Here is a 22,807-nt window from a genome sequence, read left to right as displayed (position 1 = left end):
CTCCTAATATTTATCCAATTCTTTCTGAAATTTCCTGTTGAATCTACTTCCACCACCCCCATTCAGGTAGTGTGTTCCAAATCATTGCAACTCACTGAGTTAAAAAAAAATCTTTTCATCTCCCCCCCACCAACAGTATCTTTGCCAGTTACCTTAAAATATTCCATATTTAGTTTGTTTGGAGTCTTCACTCTTCCGCTGCGCATCCTGCCCAGCTTATTCTCAAAAGAATACTCAAACATGCTTTTCACTGAAGCTCCCGCAGTCCTCTTCCTGGATTGGATTTGAATACTCAGGAGCATGTTTTTTTTATAAATGGTGAAGATAATTTAAATTTAAGTTTGAATTGCCAAGTTGGCATTTTATATAAGTTTTTTTTTGTGGAAAGGCGACCTTGCATTTTTAAAACACCTGAAAATCAAAAAAATACAATTGGAGGAAATTTGAAATAAAACTCAGCAAATTCACCCTGAAATATTAACACTGTTTCTCTCTCCAAAGATCTGCAGAGCACTTCCAGCATTTTATGTTTTCACTTTCAAAGCACCTGTTCTGTTACAGTCAGGACAATTTACAACTTCAGAACATAAGAAATACAAGGAACAGGAGACTTGTAATGACGAATGCTCCATCATTCATCAAGACCATGGCTGATCTTCTACCTCAGCACCATTTTTCTGCACTATCCGCATATCCCTTGACTCCCCTAATATCAGAAAATCAATCACTCTGTTTTGAATACACTCAACAACTCGGCCTCTGCAGCCCTCAGGATAAGAGAATTCCAAACACACTCACCATCCTCAAAGTAAGGAAAATTCATCTCTCGGAATCATAACCCTCATTCTGAGACTGACACCTGATTGTAGACTGGGAAAGCATCCTCCCTGCATTCAGCCTGTAGAACCCTATAAAAATATTTGTATATTTCAATGGGATCTCCTCTCATTTTTCTAAACTGCAGAAAATACAGGCCTAGTCTCATCAATCTCTCCTTCGATGGTAAACCTGCCATCGTTAGAATGAAATTAGTGAATCTTCGCTGCACTCTCTCTATGACAAGAATGTCATTTCTTAGGTAAGGAGACCAAAGCTATCTAAAATACTCCAAACACAGTCTCACCAAAGCCCTGTGTAATTACAGTAAGATAGCCTTACTCCCATTTTCAAGTCTTCTTGTAATAAAGGCTAACATATAATTCCTTTGTTGCACCTGCATCTTGCCTTTCAATGACGTGTAAAGTGACCTGTGTTCAAGCACACATGGGGTTCCTTTGAACATCAACACCACCCAATCTCTCAATACTTTGCTTTTCTATTTAATGCATCGAAGTGGACGGCTTCATATTTTTCCACTTTATATTCTATCTATTCATCTGTGTCCTCTCACTTAGCTTGTCTATATCCCCTGAAAGCCTCTTTATGTCCTCCTCTGCATTCACAATTTCACCTAACTTAGAATCAACAGCAAACTTGGAAATATGACATCTGATCCCCTCAGCCAAATTGTTCACATGGACTGTGAATAGCTGGGCTTCAAGCACTAATCCCCACTAACCACAGCCTGCTAAAGTGAAAAGGATCCCACTCTGCTTTCTGTCCAATAATCAATTCTCAATCCAAATCAGTACATTACCCAACTCTGTGTGCTCTTACCTTGTTCACCAACCTCCTATGTGGGACCGATGGCATATAGTCACCGCAGTAATGTAGAATGGTGTCAACCAATTTTTGCATTCAGAAAACTTCTATAAGTAGCTATTAGATAATGACCTGATTATCTATTTAAGTGATGTTGGTTGAGAGATAATATTGATTGTAAGACATTGGGAAGAATTTCCTTGCTCATCTTGAAAGAATTCCATGGAATCTTTTACATCAATCTTAGAGAGTTGACTGGGCCTTAGTTTAGCATCTCTTTTGGAAGACAACATCCCAAACAATAATAGCAACTTATCAATACTGGGGATTAAGCTACAGTTCTGTGCCAGGAACTTGAGTGGAACTTGACCCCAAAACCTTCAGGGGTGAGAATGCAATCCACTAAGCTATTGCTGATAATTGGTTTAGTCAAAGATTTTGTTCAAGGGTTCACTCTTTTGTTCACTCTTGTCAAGAGTTTTAAATATTGATTATACTTTCAAGCAAGAGAATCACTTGCTTCTCATTCCTCTCTCTGCTGCATTAATGCACCAGCCTATATTTATCCCACAATGAAACCAGCAGAGATTGGTGTCAACACATTAAATTTTGTAACCCATGAGCAATAGACTTAGTTCTGAGTTTCAGGCATGGGTCAGTGGTTTCCATTTCTGTGTCTGTGTTGAAATGTTGTGGGCTCAAGACACAATGAGCAGAGAAATCCAGGATAACACTCCCAGAGCTGTATTGCGGGAGTGTTGGAAGTGCTGTCCTTTTGAATGAAACATCAAAAAATGGCACTCTCTGCTCCCTTAGGTGCAAAAGTTCCTCTGGAGAAGAGCAAGTGAGCTCTCCCTAATATTTATCCCTTACACTAAAAATGAAAGAGTTGGTCATTATCACATTTTTATTTCAGCGAGCTTGCTAAATAGAAACTGGTAACAATTTTTCCCAGATTACAACAGCGACTACACTTCAAAAACTGTTTCAACGACTTTAAAGTGCTTCAGGACATGCTGAGGTTCCAAAAGAGCCATAGAAATATAATTTGAAAAATGTTTTTGTAATGTCTTTTGATGATCTCATTTTGCATAAAATATATTGAGAAATAATATGGGATTAAACTGATTTGAAAACACCACTGATTGAATTTGGCTCTGAAAGTTGAAGGTGGACACATGACAAGTTTTTAAGAAATTTATTGCTAATTATAAACACAGTGACAAAAATATAGCCTTAGTCAACATTGATTCCCCTCCCATTTTAGACCAGCTTCAGACTGCTGCAGACTAAATAAACCTGAGGCTTTGGGAGGGGGAAGGAGAGACGAATGGAAGCTTGTACCAGAGGAAGGAATTTACACTTAACTCTTATAAATCAGTGGTCAGGGCTTAGCTAGAGCATTGCCCCTAATTCCGGGCCCCATGTTTTTTCCAGAAGGATGTCAAGGGCCTTTGAGAGGCTGTGGAAATTTAAAAAAACAATCCCAGGGCATTCAGTTCAGCAGAGTGACTGCAGAAGCTGGGGCTGTACTCCTTGCAGCAGAGAAGATCTTAGAGCTGTTCAAAATCACAAAGGGTTTTCATTAGAGTTATTGGAGAGAGATTGATTCCAGCCACAGGAAGGTTGTTAACCAGAAAACAAAAGTTTTAAAGTGATTGGCAAAAAAACAAAAGGGAGATGATAATATTTTCCTCAAGTAAACAGCGTTATCGTGATCTGGAGCAAAGGAAGCAAATTCAATACGAAGTTCCAAGAGGGAACTGAAAACAAATTGATGTAGAGGGGAGAGGAAATTGACAAGACTCTGGGTTAAAGACTGGGCAGGTATTGTCAGAGTGGACGTGGTGAAAGAGGGGAAATGACACCTATGGCAGAATGAATGGAATGGCCTCCTTTAGGTTTGAGATTTTAAAGCAATTAAGAAAGCAAATATGTTGGGCTTCACTGCAAGGAGCTTGGAGCACAAGAATAAGGAGGTTTTGCAGCAACTGGGCAGTCTTTGGAGAGGTTACACCTGGAGTACAGCATGCAGTTTTAGTCACTGTTCTCAAAGACGGGCAAACTTATTGTGCAAGTGGTGCAGTGTGGAATCACTAGATTGTTGGGGTGGGGCGGTGGGGGGAAGGAGCTGTCTCACAAGGAGGGATTGAGCAAGACTGCCCAATACTCATTGGAGTTGGGAAAAATGAGAGGTAATCTCAATGAAACATACAAGATTCTGAAAGGGATTGGCATGGGGAGGCTGTCTCCAGGCTGGAGGATCTAAAACTAGTGGTCGTAGTCTCATCTAGGGCAGAGGTAAGGAGAAGTTTCTTTCCTCAAAGAATTCTAAGTCTGTGGAATTTTCTATCCAGAGGCTATGGATATTCAGTGAACAGTATATTCAAGACTGGAATTAAAAGATATTTGGGCGTCAGGGTAATCAAAGGATATGGGAATCAGCCAGGAATGTGGACGAGGCACAGGATATGTGGGTAAATGGGATTGATGTAGAAATGTCGAATACTAAAGGGCATAGCTTTAAGGTGACAGGGGAAAAGTTTAAAGGGGATGTGCAGGACAAGTTTTTTTACCGCCAGGGGCGGTAGTTGAAACAGATATAATAGCGGCATTCAAGAGGCATATGAATATGCCGGGAATGGAGGGATATGGCTCATGTGCAGACAGAAGGGATTAGTTTAATTTGGCATCATGCTCCACTCAGACATAATGGGCCAAAGTGCCTGTTCCTTTGCTGTACTGTTCTATATAGATAGGTACATTGGGTAGTATGGACATGGAGGGCTGTATGTTGTATGATTCTATCTAAACCACATACAGGCTATCTTGCCCAGTAGACCATCCTGGTCTACTCGGCAAGATAGCCTGTATGTGGTTTAGATCTTGGTCTACTCAAGTAGACCATCCTGGTCTACTCAAGCTTCCTATGGCCCTTCTTTGTCCAAAGCTATCACCGTAGACCTCTTTTCCCTTCATTGGATATACTCAAGGGAACCAGAGGCTATGGAGCAGGAAAGTGAAGATAAGGTTGAGGTAATAGTCATGATCTTTTTATGGAGTAGGTTTGAGGAGCTGAATTCCAATCCTGCTCCTATTTCTTATGACTTTGCAGAAAGTGGCGTCAAATGATGCTTCTTGTGAACTATTCAAGGAAGGTCAGAGGTGAGGAGTGGGCAGAAACATAGCACTCTTCACAACCTGAGTGGAGTCTTGTCCAAGCAGCACAAACAATGGCTTGTCTACCTTTACACATTTATTTTTTGAAAGCACAGTTACAACGTAATAAACCTAGTAATAACAAAAACAAGCTATGGTACTCACACAATGTAAATATTCTATAATACAATTTCAGACCTGCACAACAGGGTATAAATACTCCAGTTTACATCATTATCATGAGGATGGATTTGGACTGGCCGTTGTTTTCTGAGGAGTTGTGTCCTGCGACACACCACGGACTCGGTGAGTACTTGCCCCTCCCTCAGTCAAACTGACTGGGATTCATGACTAACAGCTCTCAGGTCCACCTCCCATCTCTTTGCCATCCCACCCAGATTATACACCATTGGGGAAACGAAAGGACAGCATCTATTTCCAGTTATTCCAGGAATACGGAAAACGAGAACTCTGAGGGAAAACTATATTTCCCCACTTTCCATGGAGTGCACTGTGTGGGGGAGGGGTTTGAGGTTTTCCAAACCATTCAGCCCACCCACAAATATTAACAAATCATCCCTCCAGCCCACCCACCAGTAAGAACCTTCTGACAGAGAGCCTTCACCGACTCCCCTGGGCCCGACACCATTGGTGCAGAAACAGTAATAAATAACGTTAGAAATCCTGTGACATCATGGACCTCCTCCCATTCCCCCGCCCCCCCCCCCACCCACTATCGAGGATCCGCTCGCAGATCCCCACCCTCCCACTGCCAGGATCCCAGGCAGCCCTGTAATCTGCAGGAGGAAGCCCCCTTTCAATTGGTATCTTTGGGAAAAGCAAAAGCAAAAAACAAGGGGCAGGTACGAGCAAGGCAAAACAAGTCCCTTAAAAAAAATTCAGGCTTTTCAAAATCAAATCAGGATCTGTAAAATAAAAAATCAACACGCGCATGCAGACACCAACACAAGATCTCAAGGCCTAATTGCTTGAATAAAGATATAGCTGAGAGATTTCAGCTTGCCTGCATCAAGATTCCCCCCAAATGGATAAAGAAATATGTACACCGATCCTGACACTTTCCAAGCTCTCTCCTTTTTTCCTGAACATGCGAAGTCTTGCTTGGTAGCTCATCCAAGTGGCCATTCTTTCCACACAAGCTGAGGCTGCAAACATTTTGTTTGCTCTGCAGTAGCAGTGCAGCACTAGACATAGCACGGTGAAACACAGTTCCATAGGTGAAAGGATCCAGACCCATTACAAACCCCTCTGCATAATGGCAGACTTTGGTTAATGAGGAGAGCCTGAAAAATGTGAGGCTGTTCAGCTCGGAGGAAATTTAACAGAGGCACTCAGAATTGAGCTACTTCCAGTGCAGGAATGTCAGGAACGAGAGGGCACAGGTTCAAGATGACTGGTAGAACCACTGGAGGGAAGCTGGAGATAATTTTCTCTCCCCACTCCCATTCAGCAAGCTGTTGTAATCTGGGATACACTGTCTGAAAAGGCAATTTCAATCAGGCCTTCCAAAAGTGAACTGAATAAATACTTGCAAAAGGAAACACTTGCAAGTTCATGAAAAATGAACACACCAATGTGTGGGACTAATTGAAGAGCTCTTTCAAAGAGCTTTATACACTGAATAGGTTTCTCCTGGACTTTGAGGATCTACATTCTTCTGTATATCAGCCTGATGGCCTTGGACATGTGCCCAGTTGAGTTCATCTAACTCAATGCCAGACCAAAGGCTGGAATTAGGAAAGGCTCTGGTCTGATTGATGGTGATCAATGATTATCCCCAGCTCCACAGAGAACTGCCCCAGTGAGGGTGAGGTCACAAAAAAATTGCTCAGTAAACCTTCACCGAAACACAAATAACCATCTCTGCCACAGGTTTCAAATGGCTGCCAAAGAGCAGGGACGGGGGCAAGGAGAATCCTGCCATTAAAATTAGGATTATTAAATAAAATATATTCAACAAAACAAGCGACAATGTTCCTTAAATGCTACAAAAATATATATATACCCTTACCACAACTGCCAAGAGTTCCAACCATTTGCCTATAGGGGCAACCAGCACAGTCCCCATAGCAACGGTGATCTGGTCTCATCCTTGTACAGTTATGGAGTGGGAGAAGCAGAGTCTGATTTGTCCCACTTCTTGGAAAAGAGGGCACCTATTTTGAGGAAGTTTCTCCTTATGAATTATGGGCTAGGGATACATGGCCTATTTTAATAAGCCCCAAGGGAATTTAGGGAGGAGGAGAACCAATAATTCTGGTTTCTTCTTTTATTTCTGCTTTTTTCTAATTCCACAAGTGACTTCTGGGAGGGCGAGTTGGAAAACTGGAAGATTGAGCAATGAAATCAATCAACAGAGTCTAGTCTAAGCAACCTTGAACTAAATCTTACATCCATTTCATTTTATGGGAAACAGATATTTCTCCCAAGGTCGACGTTTATTGCCCATCTCGATGATGGTTTTCTCAGAGGTACAATTTCAACTCAACATTTGATGTAGAGCTGGAGTCACCCATCATCCAAATCAGGGAAGCCCAGTAGATTTCCTGTCCTAAAGGACAGAAGTGATTTTGTATATTAAAAAAATTGACAATCAGGTTGTCTCATGGTCAATATCATTGAGATAAACTTTGTCTTTCAGGTCCTCAAAACTGTCATGATAGGATTGAACTCTGTCTTTGGATCATTAATCCAAAGTCACCACACTACCTTGTATATATAAAAAAAGATTGTTTAATAAATTAAGAAGTACTTTGTTCAACTTTTAAAGGTTCTACATACCTCCCTGCACTTATCTGCTCAAGGAGATCTGTGATCTGGTGTTTGCAACTGGATAAGGATTCTGAACCTCTGCATCTCCTCTTCCCTGGGCATCACAGTGCAAACCAGGTCTACAAGAGATTCAGATCTGATCCAAAAGGCCCAATACCATAGCACCTGTGGTACTTTCCAAGGCCCAATTGGAAAATTCCTCACCCTGACTGGATGATTCTTTAATGTCAGTCAAAGAGGCTTCCTCCTCCATTCCCCACCCCATCTTTGTATGACTAACAAAACAAATATGAATAGAAATATCCACATTCCTGTTTAAACATCCCTGTAGTGTTTCTCCCAGATATGCTGAAAGCACCTGGGAGATTCATCTTTAGTCCCCGGGTTTACCAGGAAGGGTTGCCAAACCCTAGATCTGTCTCCTGCAAGACTTAAATGGCCAACACTCCATCAGTGGAGTGGGCCCTCAAGGAGGTGAAACTAAAACGGCTACTCATCATCTCAGATAAAATGGAGAGGGTCAAAACTCCTCCCTCTCCACAACAGATGCGATTGAATGGACAGGAGGAATCTTGCCCTCGTGCATTTTACACTGTGGATTTTTGCCACACCTCGGGAAATTAAAAATAGGGCAGACAGACTCTTAAAACCTCCAAAGTATGTACAGGTTCTCCAACCCACCAGGTCGCCATGGCGATCACACACACACCCACAACGTTACCAATGGTGAAAAGTGACCCCCCCCCCCCGCGTTAAACCAAACAGCAGCCTGCGAGAGTTAAGCAAGTTAAAACAAACTAAAACGACATTTACTCGCGTGTTGAAGCAAAGCAGGCTGAAGGCTTCTCAACAGTTCCTCAGTCAGGCGGGCGGGGGGTGACATCTTGAGCTTCGTTTCCAGTCACACCTCACCCGCCCGGTGTGTGTGGGTGCGTGTGTGGGTGGGGAGGAGGGCTTCATCGCCTTCGATCATCGACGCCTCGAACACGGAGGGAAAGGGAGGGAAAGGGAGGGAAAGAAGGGGGGGGGGGGGAATCTTGTCCTTTATTTTGAACGGGGGGGGGGTAAGGTTGACCGTTGGCGGGGGCGCGGAAACCAACGTCTCCCCTCAGCCGTCGAGGATCACGAAATGGCGCCGGCTTGGCCTCGTCCCTCTTGTCCCTAGGCGGGAAAACCACGGCTCCGTCGGGGAGTATTGCGAGCCGCTCGTCCGCGGGCATCAATCTTCGGAACCGTACGTGTTATATTTTGTTTTAAAAAGTCGCAAGTTGTGGTATTTTGAATTTTTATTTCTCCTTCGGTTGCGGAAAAAAGGCGGGCGGCCTATGGTAGGAGGAGGAAAATAAAGGGGTGGTGGTGGTGGTGATTATGGGCGTGTGAGCGTCGTGTAGACGGGCTGCTCCCAATGGGTGGGGCTGCGGGACTGGGGCACCGACTGCGGGTCGCTGATGGACGTGTAGAGCGGGCGCTGCGAGGCGCCCATGTAGGAGAAGGCGGTGTAGAGTCCGGAGGTCTGGGCGGACGGGCTGTAGTAAGGCCCGGTGGCCTGGTGCTCGGGGTACTCGAACTGGGACCTGGTGATGCTGGGGAAGGCCGTGCCGTAGTGAGGGAGGCTGAGGGAGGTGTAAGTGATCTGTGCCGAGGAGTGCTGCTGCTCCGAGTAGTGGCTCGGGTGGGACTGCTCAGTCTTGATCTGGGTCTTGGATTCGGCCGAGGCGGCGGCCGGGCCCGACGGAGCCGAGCCGCCAGCGTGTTGCTTGGAGATCCAGGCGGAATGTCCACCGGCCAGCGCCCCTCCGAGCCCGTAGTTTCCACCGTATGCCCCGGCGCCCAGGGCTTGCCCGTGGCTGGGATGCCCGTTAGGCGGCAGGTACTGGTCGAATTCATGGACATCGAAGGTCTCCATGTTGGACATAACGTCGTGGCTGAGGTCCCCGATGTCCATGTTGCCGAAATCGATGTGGGGCTTGCCTCCCTCTACCAGCGGTCGCCCCTCCCGTTTCCCCTCCGCTTTTCCAGGCTGCATCTCTGTCTTTGGGGTGGTGGGGGGAGTTGGGGGGCCGTGGTTCTGGCCTGTGGAAGAGAAGCAAATGAACAAAGAACCTTCAGACCCTGGCACAGAAGGAACGGCGACACCAACTACAGGGAAACAAAGATAGGGACACAAGATGCAGGAGTTCGACCCGAAATGTCGACAATTCCTCCCACCCAGATGCCACTCGACCCACTAAGTTCCTCCAGCAGACTGTTTGTTGCTAGAGACACAAGAGACTGGAATCTGGAACAACACACAAGATGCTGGAAGAACTCAGCGGGCCAAGCAGCACCCATGGAGGGAGATGGACAGTCGACGTTTCGGGTCGAGACCCTTCAAATGTCCAGATGAAGGATCTCGACCCGAAACGTCGACTGTCCATCTCCCTCCATGGGTGCTGCCTGGCCCGCTGAGTTCTTTCAGCATCTTGTGCGTTGCTCCAGGGAAACCAAGGTGGGATATGAGCAGGTTTGGGAGCATTCATGTTATATTTGTACATAGCCCTTGTTGCACACAAGGGCAGTGTCCTTAGGAAGAATTGGAGGGAGGATGGTGTTAGAAAGTTACTTGCATCCCAGAAGTTAATTTATAAGGGGAGATTAGAAAACCTAGCATTGTATTCTGTGGAATTTAGAAGGTTGACAGATGGTTTGATTGAAGTCCTGCAGATATTACAGGGCACTGATGAAGGCCCTGCTGGTTGTGGAGTCTGAAAAATAGAGCTAGAACTTACAGGAGAGAGAAAAAATAAACACTTCTACATCACAATAGACATTTGGATCTCTTTCATAAAGGGAAATCAATGTTAGGTCAATTGTAAATTTTAATTGAGATAGCTTTTAACCAAATATATTAAGGGAACAGGGTAAAGGTGGGTAAATGCAGTTCAGTCACAGCAGCTATGATCTTATTGAATGACAGAACAAGGTTGTGCAGCTCAGTAAACTTCATAAGTATGAAGAATGGGTAGATGTGTGACAAATGCAGTTCACCACCACCTATACATATATCATCTTTTATGTGGAACAACAAAATGCTCAAGAGGCATAAATATTTCTCAAAGCCAAATCTAATGTATCTTTGGGAAAGAAAGTTAATGATAAGTGTTTCATATGTAGGAGACAGAGTGAGATCCAAGGAGCACAACTTCTTGCTTTGACATACACAAGCATGAAAGTAATGTCCAACACACTGGCAAAAGGTCATAGTTGGCAGTAGCAAGATGGGCAACCCATTATGGGAACAATATTAAAGCAAAGAAAAAAATGTAGTAAAGATTCACTGGGATCATACCAAGGATCAAAAGATATAGTTTTTGGAACCTCAACATTTTGGGGCTGTTTTCCAGGTCAGAGGCAGGTTATCTTGTGATAGACAGAGGTTCCTATCTTAAAGCCTTTTCATAATCTACAAGGTAGCGTCAGGAGCATTGTGGAGAGCTCTCCACTTACTTTGTGGAGTGCAGCTCCAATGACACTCCAAAGCTCAATGTCATCCAGGACAAAGCATCCTCTTGATTTGTATCCCACCCACCACCGTAAACATTCATTCCTTCCACTGTGTTGTATTGTGTTCCATCTACAAATACACTACAGTTACTCACCTAGGACAATAACACCTCCCAAAACAGTGACCGCTACTGCCAAGAAAGTTAAAGCAGTAAGCACAGGGAAATACCATCAGCTGCAGGTTTCCCTCCAAGTCACACATCATCCTGACTTGGAACTATATCCTTCCTTCATTGTTGCTGGGTCTAAGTCTTGGTACCCCCTATTTAACAGCACTATGGAAGCACCTTCATTGTATGGACTGCAGCAGTGCAAGGCTCGCCCAAATTTTTTCAACGGGCAGTTAGAGATGGGCAACAAATGCTGCCCAAGGCAGGGATGCCTACATCCTGTAAGTGAATAAAAAAATTGGCAGTGAAGGGAATTCAAGCTATAAAAAGATATGAAGCAGCAAATGGTTTAAAAAACCTCACCTGAATACAAAGCAACAAGGAGCAGAAACCCAAGATGAAAATAAAAAGGGGGACAGAGATTAATAAATGTTTTGATGCAAAGTGCTACTAGCAAATGAGCTTTATCAGCATACACGAGGCTTCTGAGGTCGAGTTAGTCACATTTAAAGAGGGAATTCAATAAATGTCAGTGGGTACAGGATAAAGTAGAGAATGAGGGAGGGAAGTGGGGGGTTGAGAGCTGTAACTAGGACAATGAGCTGAATACTCTACTTGTGTAAATTAATAATTCTTTAAAGATAAGGGAATAATTTCATTGACAATTTGATCTTCCCTTAACTCTACTACCAATAAAGTGTCACTTTTCATGATGACCCAGATATTAGAATATTAGATGGTCAGATATACCTTCATGGTTGGGAAGGCAATGGAAGGAAATTAAATGTTGGATGCTCTTTGTTGAGAGGGAGCAGAAATCCCAAGAGGAGATTGATGCTCCTACCTTCAGGACCGTCCCTGTTGATAATCATTCTGGGCAAGTTCAAGACCACTTCATGTGTCAGGTTTGGGAATATGGCCAGAGTCACAACAATGCTAAAAGACAATGCATCACCTGTGTGCTCACCGTGGCCTTCTGCAAGTGGAGAATTCCCAGCTGTACGTCCACGGTCTTGAGGCACAGCCTTGTAGTGGGGCTGGACAGAGGAAATATGGCTGTCCTCTGGGTGGGCATCAGCATCACCTTGGCCGGGTTTCATGTTCTTCCGTCGGCGGGGCTGGTACTTGTAGTCAGGGTGGTCTTTCTTGTGCTGGGATCGCAGTCTCTCAGCCTCTTCCACAAAGGGCCTCTTATCGTTCTCATTTAGTAACCTGCAGCAAGTAAGGGGAAAAAATAAATAGCTCTGAGGCTCTTCAATTTGAATTCATATAACTGAAGAATAATAACGCACAGGAGGATGCCATTCAACCCACTGGTGTGCTGGCAATGTGGTAGGGTTGTCCCATTGTCCCTACTTCTTCCTGCTCTTTCCCATTAGCACTGAGCTTGTCTCTCCTTCAAGTAACCAATGTTGAAACCATGAGGAACAAGTGGGTTGCTTTGTTGTCTGAGTCAGAAGATTCAGAGTTCGAGACCCACTGCTGAGGCTCGAACATTATAATCCAGGCTGATACTTCCAGTGCATTGTTGAGGGAGCACTGTTGGAGGTGAGATATTAAACTGAGGCCCTGCCTACCCTCTCAGATGGATGATAAAAATCCTATGGCTGCTTTTCAAGGAGCAGAAGTTTGCCCCCAACCTGCTCCCGGGCCAAGAGTTATCTCTAGCCCAGTGTCACTGCTAGGTTTCGTATATTAGTGATCAAACTTCATTGGCTGTAAAGTGATTTGAGATGTGTTGAAAAGTGATGTAGAAATGTATGTCTTTTATTCCATTTTCTCCTACTGGCTTTTCAGGTAGTGGACCTTAGTGACCCCATCACCTTCTCCTTTCTCCAAATTCTCACATATCTCTTAGTGGGAGCAGAACAGATTAAAGGCAGGACTCCTTTTATTAAATGTAATGTTCAGGTTGTTCTCCTTACAGAAGAGTCGGTTAAAGTGGGTCAAAATCATGAAAGGTTTTGATATGGTAAATAAGGAGAAACGGGAGACAAATGGGAAAGCTTTTTCAAGAGAGCTGACTCGGGCATGATGGGCTGAACGACCTCCTGTGATCCAAGTTGTCAGCGTGCCTCAGTTCTCCTTCTACAACCTTTGGCAAAAGGTTGGTGTTTTAAGTGTACTCAGTTTAAAAAAAAATAGCATTGGGACAGACACACTCATTTCACACAACAGTCATCAGAACTCTAAGAACCAAATTTTCTGGTTCCCATTGGTATCAAAGAACATGGTTGCAACCAGGATACGAGGCAGGAAGACCTTTAATCTGAGCTGTGGCTCAGTGTGTACTGATTTCTTCCCTAGGTCAAGCTTGTATGTTTAATCCCGACACCAGAGACTTGAGCACATAATGCCAGCTGACATTCTAGTACATCAGTGAGGGATTGAGGCACTGTCAGAGGTGTCCTGCGCTGGAGGAGACACTAAACAAAGCCTCAGATTGTTAGATATTCTAGAATTCCCTACTAAACAGCAGGGCAGTTCTAAATGTCCTGGCCAACTTTTATTCCTTGGCCAGCAACACTAAAAGGGGTTGTCCAGTCATCATGATACTTTGTTGGATCTTGCTGAGCATTTGAGTACACTTAAAAAAAAAACTTTTGACAATAAACAATGAAAGTTATCTACCTAAACCTAGACTCGGGCCAGGCCCAGGACCTTACACCATAGGCCCTAATGCAGACCAGGAGCAGGCCCAGCGAGCTGATTAAAATGACCTCATACACATTGGAATCAAGCATTATAAAAGCTATGACATTACCAAACTTCCTGAAACAGGGTTGGTCAGGTCAGCTCTGTGTTGCCTGGCAGACAAAATAAACAGTTAGCTACACAGGCAGGTTCTGTGTTATCCAAATGGGCAATGTGGCTCACCCAAGGAACATGTTGACTCAGGAAATTTCACTGAATTGTTGTCTATTTATATCCAAGAGAAAGGAGGCACCTCCCAATTCACTGGAGTCTCAGGTCCTCTCCGAGGGAGATACCTGTACAATAACTAGAGTCCCTCTGTCCTCATTGCCTCAGAGATGTGCCCATACAGTGACTGGTGCTTCCCAGTTCCTTCTTTCTCAGAGATATGTCTGATCACTGACTGGTGAGTCAGTTCTCTCTCTCCTCTGTCTGGGAATTATCATACACTGTGTCTTTCACTTCCTCTTCCTTTCCCTCTGGCAGATATCTGGACACTGGTGTTTCCCTTTACCCTCTCCCATAACTAAATCTTTGTACTGACTGGTCTCATTCTTTCTGTTAGGGAAATATCTGTACAATGACAGCCATGTCTCAGACCCTTTAATTCGTTAAACTGCCATTTATGACTTTGCCAGAGTAACAGAGGAATATTGTGTGAGTCACATTATTGCCACTTTGGATTTGCATTAGTGTCAGTATGGCAAGGATTCAGAGGTTATTCACAAAGGAGATACAGACAACTAAGATGAGCAAGGACGGGGTTAATAGGTATTACCACTGCAGAGACAGGGGAGGTTGTGAGAATGTTTGTAAAGTTTTTAAGGAGCTGTGGATTAGACAAGGTACAGAGTGTGGGGTTGAAGAACCTGAATATTGAAACAGGAGAGGGGAGAAGGATATAAAGAAGATCAGGAGTATAGCTGCACATATAACAGAAAACAAACTAACTCTTATAAATGTGCTTAAAATGCTTTTGAAAGAAAAAAGATTCTTACTGTACCTTTGAGAGAGGTTGTGAAATTACTTTACACTTAAAGTACATCTGAAGTGGGATTGAGGCACACAGCATGATCCCATAAACTGCAAAGTGACAATCTGTTTCAATGACCTCGTCTAAATGATAAGTATTGGCCAAGGACACAAGGGAGGACTCCTCTAAGAAATATTCTGCTGAGAGAGTGGATGGGGTCTTGATTTAATATTGCATCTGACAGTTCCAAACTCAGTCAGTAAAGGCTCTGTGAGAATCAACTTGGATTATAGACAGGAGTAATTGGAGGAGCTCAGTGATGTCTCTGGGAGGGAAGGGGGAGGGGTGGCCACTGAGCAATTATCCAACTCAGTGCTGGAGATCACAGAATTTTCTCACTTTGGAGGTAGAGAAAAAGGGCCAGGCAAGGGAGATGCATCATGGTCATGTGCCAATGAGTTACCCTCATGTTAACCCTTCAATCTCATGTCCTTTTCGGGCTAGGATCAGTAAAAGGTAACAGAAGGTATTACATTTGGTCATCTGTCATCTTTGTCTGATTTTAGGCCTGTAATTCCTTTCCCATACTATCTGCTCTCTTAAATGGCCTTCATTTACATCAATGCTCAAGGGCATCAGATAGGAATCCACAGCAACCGCAGAGATCACCTAGGATTTTGTGCTCTATTTGGTCAGGAATATCCTTCACCCTAATATCTGTTTTACATTATGTCTAACACAATAAAATGTCCCAAAGGTCTTTTCAGAAGTTTCAGCTAAAATTTCAGGGTGGAATCATTAGCACAGGTGACAAAAACTCATATGAGAGCTTGCTTTTAACGATGTCTTAGTGGAGGAGGGACAGCTTGAGAAGTTTAGATGGGGAATTCCAGAAGTTAGGGCCCAGCCAGCTGAAGGCACAGCAGTCAGTGGTGGAATGTTTTAAATCAGAGGTTGCCCAAGAGGCCAGAATTGGAGGAGTGCAAGGATTTCAGGTTTTAAAAGTCAAAGGAGCCAGTGTAATCCAGCAGGTTGCTGGTATATTGGGCCGTACAAGTTAACAAAGGAATCACTGCATATAAGTAAAACACTTTTTTCTTCTAGACACCTTTCCCTGGTTCATTCCATTTTACACTGTAAACTCTTCAAATACAATCCATGATGTTAAAGAGAAGTCACACAAGGGAATCACTCCTCATTAGGTCTGAGCTAACAGCAGTGTAGCAACTGGGGCATGCGATAGGGAGTGAGCACATGTGCAGGAGTGTGTCCGGGGTGAGCAAGCAAGACCACATCTGTGGATGCGCATGGGTGTGATTTTATTACGGGTGGTGCTGCCTCACTGTTGCTAGACTTTTTGTATTGAACTAACCATTCCACTGACGAGGTCTGAGGGAGAAAAAAAAGAAAATTTTTATTTGAATGATGTACTTGCAAGCAGGTCTGTGACCCTGAACTGGCGCCAGAGTCAGCCGAGAATTCTTGTCCCATCACTCCTACACTCCTTTTCTCTGTAAATTAATCTTAGCAAAAGTAGCCAGTTTCTGACATATCCAAAATCTTTGAGACTACGACCAATAAAAATCACACACCGACCTTTAACCCTTTCCTGCCTCCTGAAAGTCAAAGTTGGGCTGTCCCAATAACCCACTCAGATTCGGATAAAATCGTGCTATAGGTACAATTAAATCTGAAAATACAGGGGCTAAGATCAGTAAAATGTGACTCTGAAGATTTTGCCTTTGGTTCAGTTACATCTTACAGGAAGGGAATCTGCTGTCCCCTTCCAGTTTGAGCCTCTATGCGACTCCAGCCCTGCACCAGCTGGTCTCTGAAATGGCCTGCATTAACATTATACCAGTACAATATAAAACATTACGACTACTTGGCTTCATTTTAGGACCAAACAACACTGTGGGGGTCCCTGCAACAGAAGGATTGGAGCAGTTCAAGGTAGCTCATCTCATTCCCAAAGGGCAACTAGGGATGGGCAATAAATGCTGGCCTTGCCATAGAAGTTCTGTCACCAAGAATAAAGAAAAATAAATTACAATCTGTTAGCCAGAAACACTGTGGATTCTTTGAATGTGCATGCTGAACTATGGGAGGATTCATTCAGTGTGTAAGCAGCAGTCCTGTGCTGTACTCACAGATACCATTAAAGGGAGGTGCTATTAAAGCCCCTTCTTTTTGCATCATGCCAACACCTGCAACATTGTTGTTCTGGTGTCCCACACCTATCTCACCTCCCACTGCTAAATCAACCTGGTCAGCAGCTCCAACCAGTAGCAAATGGAGCCAAATTCATCAAATGCTCCCTCGATCTATGGAAAAAGTAGAAGCCATACCATTGACACAGGAATCGCCAAGCACAGCCAGCCAGAGAGTCCATGTGGACTTCACCGCTGACTGCAATATTAAAGTGTTTAAATGTTCATGGGTACATCTGGGTTTGCAAACAGCCACCAACATCTCAACAATAACAGTATGTATTTATAATTACAGGGACATTCTCAAACAAAAAATGACACTGAACCACTTAACATCAGGATGTGAACAAAAGCTTGGCTAGAAGTTGGCTTTTAAGGGGAAAGAGCAGAGGAGGTGGAAAGGTTCTAAGACCTGGATTCTCAGCAGCAGAAAACACAACTGTCAGTGGAAAAGTGATGTTCAGGGACGAATTTGAGTAGCTGAAATATCTCAGATTTGGATGAGTTCAAGTTTGTGGAGATTGGAATGCGGGATGGCAGCCAGGAGTGTTTTGGAATAGTCACAACTGGAGGTAACAAAGGCCTTCTCTCTAATTCACTTGGGACTGTGAGGGAATTTGGGGGGCGGGGAAATAAACCTTTTATGTTGTTGGACAGAATCCCATCGCCTATGGATGAAATAAAGAACCCTTGTCAAAATTGACATTGGAGAGATTGTATCAGCCTTTTGCACTTTCACAATTGGGCAATGGGTAAACTCACTCTCACTTCTCCATTCTATTATGTTCTGCTTGGATCATCCCCATCTCCAATCCAGAATAAAACTCCCAGAAGGAAAAGGATGGGGAAGGAATGCGACAGCTGGATTAGTGCAACTGGACTCTTTCTTTGCCCTAACACCCTCTCTCTTCCTGTGTACCTTTCCTGGCCACGCCTATCTTGCCACATGTTCTTGGCCCACCCCAGCCAGGAGGCACAAGGCAGCAATTCAATCCCTGACGACATCACCAACCGCGAGAGGTTTCAGGAATTGTCAGCACGAGCCAGAGATCAGATTTCTGTCTCCAGCTCACTGCCAGACGCCAGTTACACTTTCCCGATTATAAATAGCTTCAAGTTTATTTTTCAAAGGTAGGTTTAATTTCACTGGTGAGCAGTTCAGATCCCACCCCCAAATCCCCCAATTTTTACACCCCCCCCCCTGTGGTTTTCTCTTGCAAATCAGGAAGGTGGGTGGTCATCCTGATCTTGGCTCCACAGTGCAGGCCAACTCCCTGCTTGTGTCCATGTGGATAATTGGGGAGGGGAGGATAGGGAAGAGGGTGGCAGGAGTGTTGAAGGCTGGTCAAAGAAGGTCAACTCTGACTGCATTCTATTTGACAGGGATGCATTTCTGCACCCCCACACATCTCAGCACTGCCTTCTCTCTTCATCTTGCCACCTCATGAGAACCATACTATGGATGCCACAGGCATGTCAGTGATAGCAAGCAACACAAGAGGCGTGAATTTGTTGTATTGCTGCAACACACTAGTGTGTCATTGGGCAGTGATGGTGAATGTGAGCACCAAGCAAAACAAGCCTGCATTTACATAGCATCTTTACTGTTGTAAGATATTCCCAGGTGCTTCAAAAGTGTAATCAAACTAAAAACTAAAATCAACATGCATTAGGAGATACTAAGGCAGAAAACCAAAAGCCTAATCAAAGAATTGATTGTTAAGTGTTGTCTTAAAGGGAGGCGCAGGGATTTTAGGGAGAGAATTCTGGAGCTTGGGGGTCAGGCAATTGAAGGCGTGGCCACCAATGATAGAACAATCAAGAGACTGGAATTGAAGCAAAGATCTCAGAGAGCTGAAGGAGGTACAGAGATAGGGAGGGGCAAGATAGTGGCAGATGTGAAAACAAAGATGAAAAACTTTAAATTGTTACATTGGTTAGTTTGGCTTGCAATGGATGAACAGCACTCAGTGCAAGTTAGGACACAGGCAACAATTTTGGACAAGTTGGGGTTTACGGAGTGTGGAATTGGGAGGCCAGATAAGAGTGCATTGGAACTGTTGACTGGGAGAGCCACTGCAGATCACTTTTGATCAGGAAAAAAACAAGCTTCAGGTCTCAAGTATGGAGCCAGCACCTAAACTGGACAAATGTGGCTTTTTTATTATGAATTTTGTGATACAGGTTTTCATAATTCTAAAGAACTTTACAGCTAATAAAGTTCTTTTGAAGTGTAATCACTGATGAAGTGTAAGAAACACAGCAGCCAGCAATGTGCTTTTCAGAAGATTGCTTGATGGTTAAGTACTGACAAGGACAGTATTGATCCCTTTTCTGAATAATAGATTTTTTTTTGCCTCTACCAAAGGCGATTGATGGACTACTTATCTAAAAGACAACATCTCCAACAGTGCAGTACTCCCTCAGCACGACACTGGAAATGCCGGCCTAGCTGAATTATCTGCTCAACTGGGGTCCGGATCCACCAAGGAAGAGAACTAACCACTGAGCTATGGCTGACGTCCTGTAGACAGCAGCACGTGTAATGAGAAAGGGGAGGCAAGAGGAGTAAAAACCAATAGGTGACTAAACCAGTAGCAATTGTTTGGTTTCTCTCTCCATCAGAATGGACAAAACATCATGTATTAAGCATCAGGAACTCTCAGCGATGGATTTTCTCCAGCCGAAAAATCCCAATGGAAGACGAGAACGTCTCCTCTGCATTGACAGGACTGCCAGCTCCTCCGAGCGTTTTCAATGTGTGCCGCTCTGTCCCGTGTCGAGAGAGAGAGCGAGCGGCCGAGTTTGTGGCTACTTGCACAAACCCCGTGAAACCAGCCCCACCACAACCTCCCAGAGTCCAAACAACCTTTATCGGCCCCACGGAGCTGGAATCTTCCGTGTCCACAAGCATGCTGCTGCTAGTGGGACATTACTCAAATGATTTGGCATTTGCACCACCAAGATTGCTTGTGAATTCACGAGCGATTTGTACAAAGTGATGGAGCCAAGGGGTGATCTTCACGATGCTCGGCAGTATTCGTTGTATTTCTATCCTTCCCTCTTCCGTCTAGTGTCGTTGATATGGGGCCTGTGTTTCTCTTAACCATTCCTTCTCTACATCCAATTATGTTCCTCTGGCGCTCACATTTCAATTCATTACTCTACCCTGTATATTTCCGATTAATTGTCCCCCGCCTCATTATTCGCCCATTTTTTCCTCGTTATCCGCTATTTTCCCCCTCTTGTCTGCCCTTGTCTTCTTCTGCAGTCAGAGTCTTGTTACACTCCTTGCTCTCATCCATTTCGTGTTCTGTCCATTGCTCGCACCCGCTTTGCCTGCTTAAATCTCCGAACTTCTCATTTACCCACTGTTCCGATCCTCCCCACACATCCTCCCCCAGACCATCCATCGCTCTCCTTATCCGCCTCCTCTTTCTCCATCATTTTCTCTTTCGCATTCTCCTCCCTTCCAAATCCAAGTGTTGAAACCCAGGAATCTCGCCAGATCCTTTCCCCGACATTCTGACCTATTTCACAGCGGTTCTTCCAACGGGAAATTGGGCAAAAAACAATTTTCAGGCAGGTTGACCTTTTGACCAAAAGTTTTTCCTACCAAGCACATTGTCACCCGGTGATTTAAATTAACTTGCAACTATTTTGTCCAACTTATTTTATTGAACAGTAAGTAACTTTTTGACCAACTAGTCAAAACCTTTAAAACAGCAAGTCAGTAGCTCTCGAAAAATGAATTAGCACACGCAGATATGCAAAGAAAAACAAAATGCTGGAGACATTTCTTTGTAGTTCAGATGTCCATCATTTGCTACTTTTACACCAACGTATGGGAGTCAGTAGAGCGACCGATCGAATCTTCAAAATACAGATAAAACTAGGATGATTTAACGCCCAACCCTCCTCCCATCATGTTTTCCCACATATTTTACATGCCTTAACATCTTGTTGAAAATCTGACAGTAAGTCCAGCATTAAACGCCCAACATGAAAAAGGGAATTTATTTATTATTGTAACAGTGCAACAAGTGCGTAACAGCGTCTGATTTCTAGTTGAGAGTTTGTTAATGAGGGTGGGTAGGTGTGTTAAGTAAACTGAGATTCTCGGGGGGACTGAGGGTTTTCTTTATACACACTCAAGGACTCACCTCCAGAGTTTGCCTAGTGTTTTGCTGAGTTCTGCATTGTGCAGATGTGGGTACTGGTCTGCCAACTTTCTCCGTGCCGCCTGAGCCCATACCATGAAGGCATTCATGGGTCTCTTCACATGAGGTTTGCTCTTGGAGGATCCGTTGACTCTAACAGGCATGGGAACCAGAGTCCAGTCGTAGCCTTCCAAGACTTGGCTCACAGCCTCTCTGATGCACAGGGGAAACTTGTCTTCCTCGCTCTCTCGCTTCCCACTCCCTTCCTCGTTGCCAGCCTGATATTGAGACTTCTCTTCCCCATCCGTAGCAAAGGATGAGCTGGGGGACAGAACCGAGTCACTCTCAGACCCTCTCGGGCTAGCCACGTCTGATACACTGCGATCATCCGTCATTCTCTTTTTCCAATTTTCCCCCTCTCTTTCACAAAAAACCCCGGAATTTTGTGATTGCTAATGGTGAACAAAAAAAATCAATGATTTTTCGCTCTTCCAGGTTCACAGACACAAAAAGTCTGCAGGCACAGAGAACGGGGGCGGGGGGGAAAGAAAAAAATTGAAGTTGTCAAACTTGTTTTTGCAAGTTAAGATTTGTCAAAGTTAGATCGAAACGCATCCACAGAATCTCCGACAAAAAAAACTCAGAATTTTTTTAAAAGCTTTTTCCCCCTGATTTACATCGAGCCTCTTATTTTAAGTTTTTGTTTAATTTTTTAAAAAAGAAAGCCGTGCAAATGATTCTGCTGCAGTAACTCTCCGCTCGATTGCAGATCTGTGATGCTTGCACAACCATACAACAAGCAAAGAAAAAATAATCAGCTCTGATCTCTGAAACTCACGTGAAATTTGACCAAAAGAAACTTTGGAGCTCTCTGCGCCCTTCCTTTAAATATGATGCTCGACCCCACGGCTCAATCTCTCATTTCCATTGGCTAAACTCGCTGATGGACCTCCACACCCATTGGCTTCTTTCCCCCATAGTGGGTGGGAGCCATGCCTGACTCCTCCCATAGAAGGCGGTGATCTGGAGGAATTAGCAGAAAAGGTTTTAAGGAAGATTTAGGGAGAGAGAGAGAGAGATAAATGCCCACAGCATGCTATGCAAACATTGGTGACTTCTGGTATTTTGAAACTTTGTTTCTACAAACATTAGAACTATTAAGTCAACAGGTGAGCCTGCCAATTGGATTTGAATTGATCTTTTGGATTCGTGCCCCAAGTCCCTGCCTATTCTGTAGTCCTTGGATCCTCGAGGCTTGATGCAGTCACGGAATGGTCTTCATTCCTGCTCTCTTCTGAAATGTAAGATGGTTTAAAAGGGGATCAGAGCTTTGGGAGAGACTACTTCAAGCCTGGTATTTGCATTGTATCGATGATAGGGCAAGGTTGGTGGGCAAGATGTTAATACAAACTAGTTATAAGTCATAGAAGTCTTAAGAGTTATACAGTATGGAATCAGACTTTTGACCTATTGAGCTATCAAGCACCCATTTACATGAACACCACTTTTATTGTCCCCACATTC

General features: G+C 44.1%; 1 protein-coding gene across 2 annotated transcripts; it reads right to left on the bottom strand.

Moving 5' to 3' along the window:
- Positions 1-8,597: 8,597 nt before the first annotated feature.
- sox10 (SRY-box transcription factor 10) lies at positions 8,598-22,107 on the bottom strand. 2 transcript variants are annotated; one of them, XM_052042996.1, is made up of 3 exons: positions 21,287-22,107; positions 12,202-12,458; positions 8,598-9,666 (listed from the first exon to the last, which is right to left on the bottom strand). In XM_052042996.1, exons 1-3 carry the CDS (start codon positions 21,676-21,678, stop codon positions 8,960-8,962), a joined length of 1,356 nt encoding a protein of 451 aa, XP_051898956.1. In that variant the 5' UTR covers positions 21,679-22,107; the 3' UTR covers positions 8,598-8,959. The 2 variants fall into 2 exon arrangements, with proteins under 2 accessions (XP_051898956.1, XP_051898957.1); XM_052042997.1 differs by having other exon boundaries at positions 12,214-12,458.
- Positions 22,108-22,807: the final 700 nt, after the last annotated feature.

The sequence above is a fragment of the Pristis pectinata genome, chromosome 33 (assembly GCF_009764475.1).
Source record: "Pristis pectinata isolate sPriPec2 chromosome 33, sPriPec2.1.pri, whole genome shotgun sequence".
In the NCBI taxonomy this organism is placed as follows: domain Eukaryota; kingdom Metazoa; phylum Chordata; class Chondrichthyes; order Rhinopristiformes; family Pristidae; genus Pristis; species Pristis pectinata.
Note: the sequence above shows the minus strand (reverse complement) of the source record. Positions and strands in the feature narration are given on the sequence as shown.

Coding starts and splice junctions, on each gene's coding strand:
- sox10 (XM_052042996.1), bottom strand. CDS start 21,678: ATGACGGATGATCGCAGTGTATCAGACGTGGCTAGCCCGAGAGGGTCT. Junction 12,459..21,286: donor ACACTAGGCAAACTCTGGAG/GTGAGTCCTTGA, acceptor TACTTGCTGCAG/GTTACTAAATGAGAACGATA. Junction 9,667..12,201: donor AGGCCACGGTGAGCACACAG/GTGATGCATTGT, acceptor TCTCTTCCACAG/GCCAGAACCACGGCCCCCCA.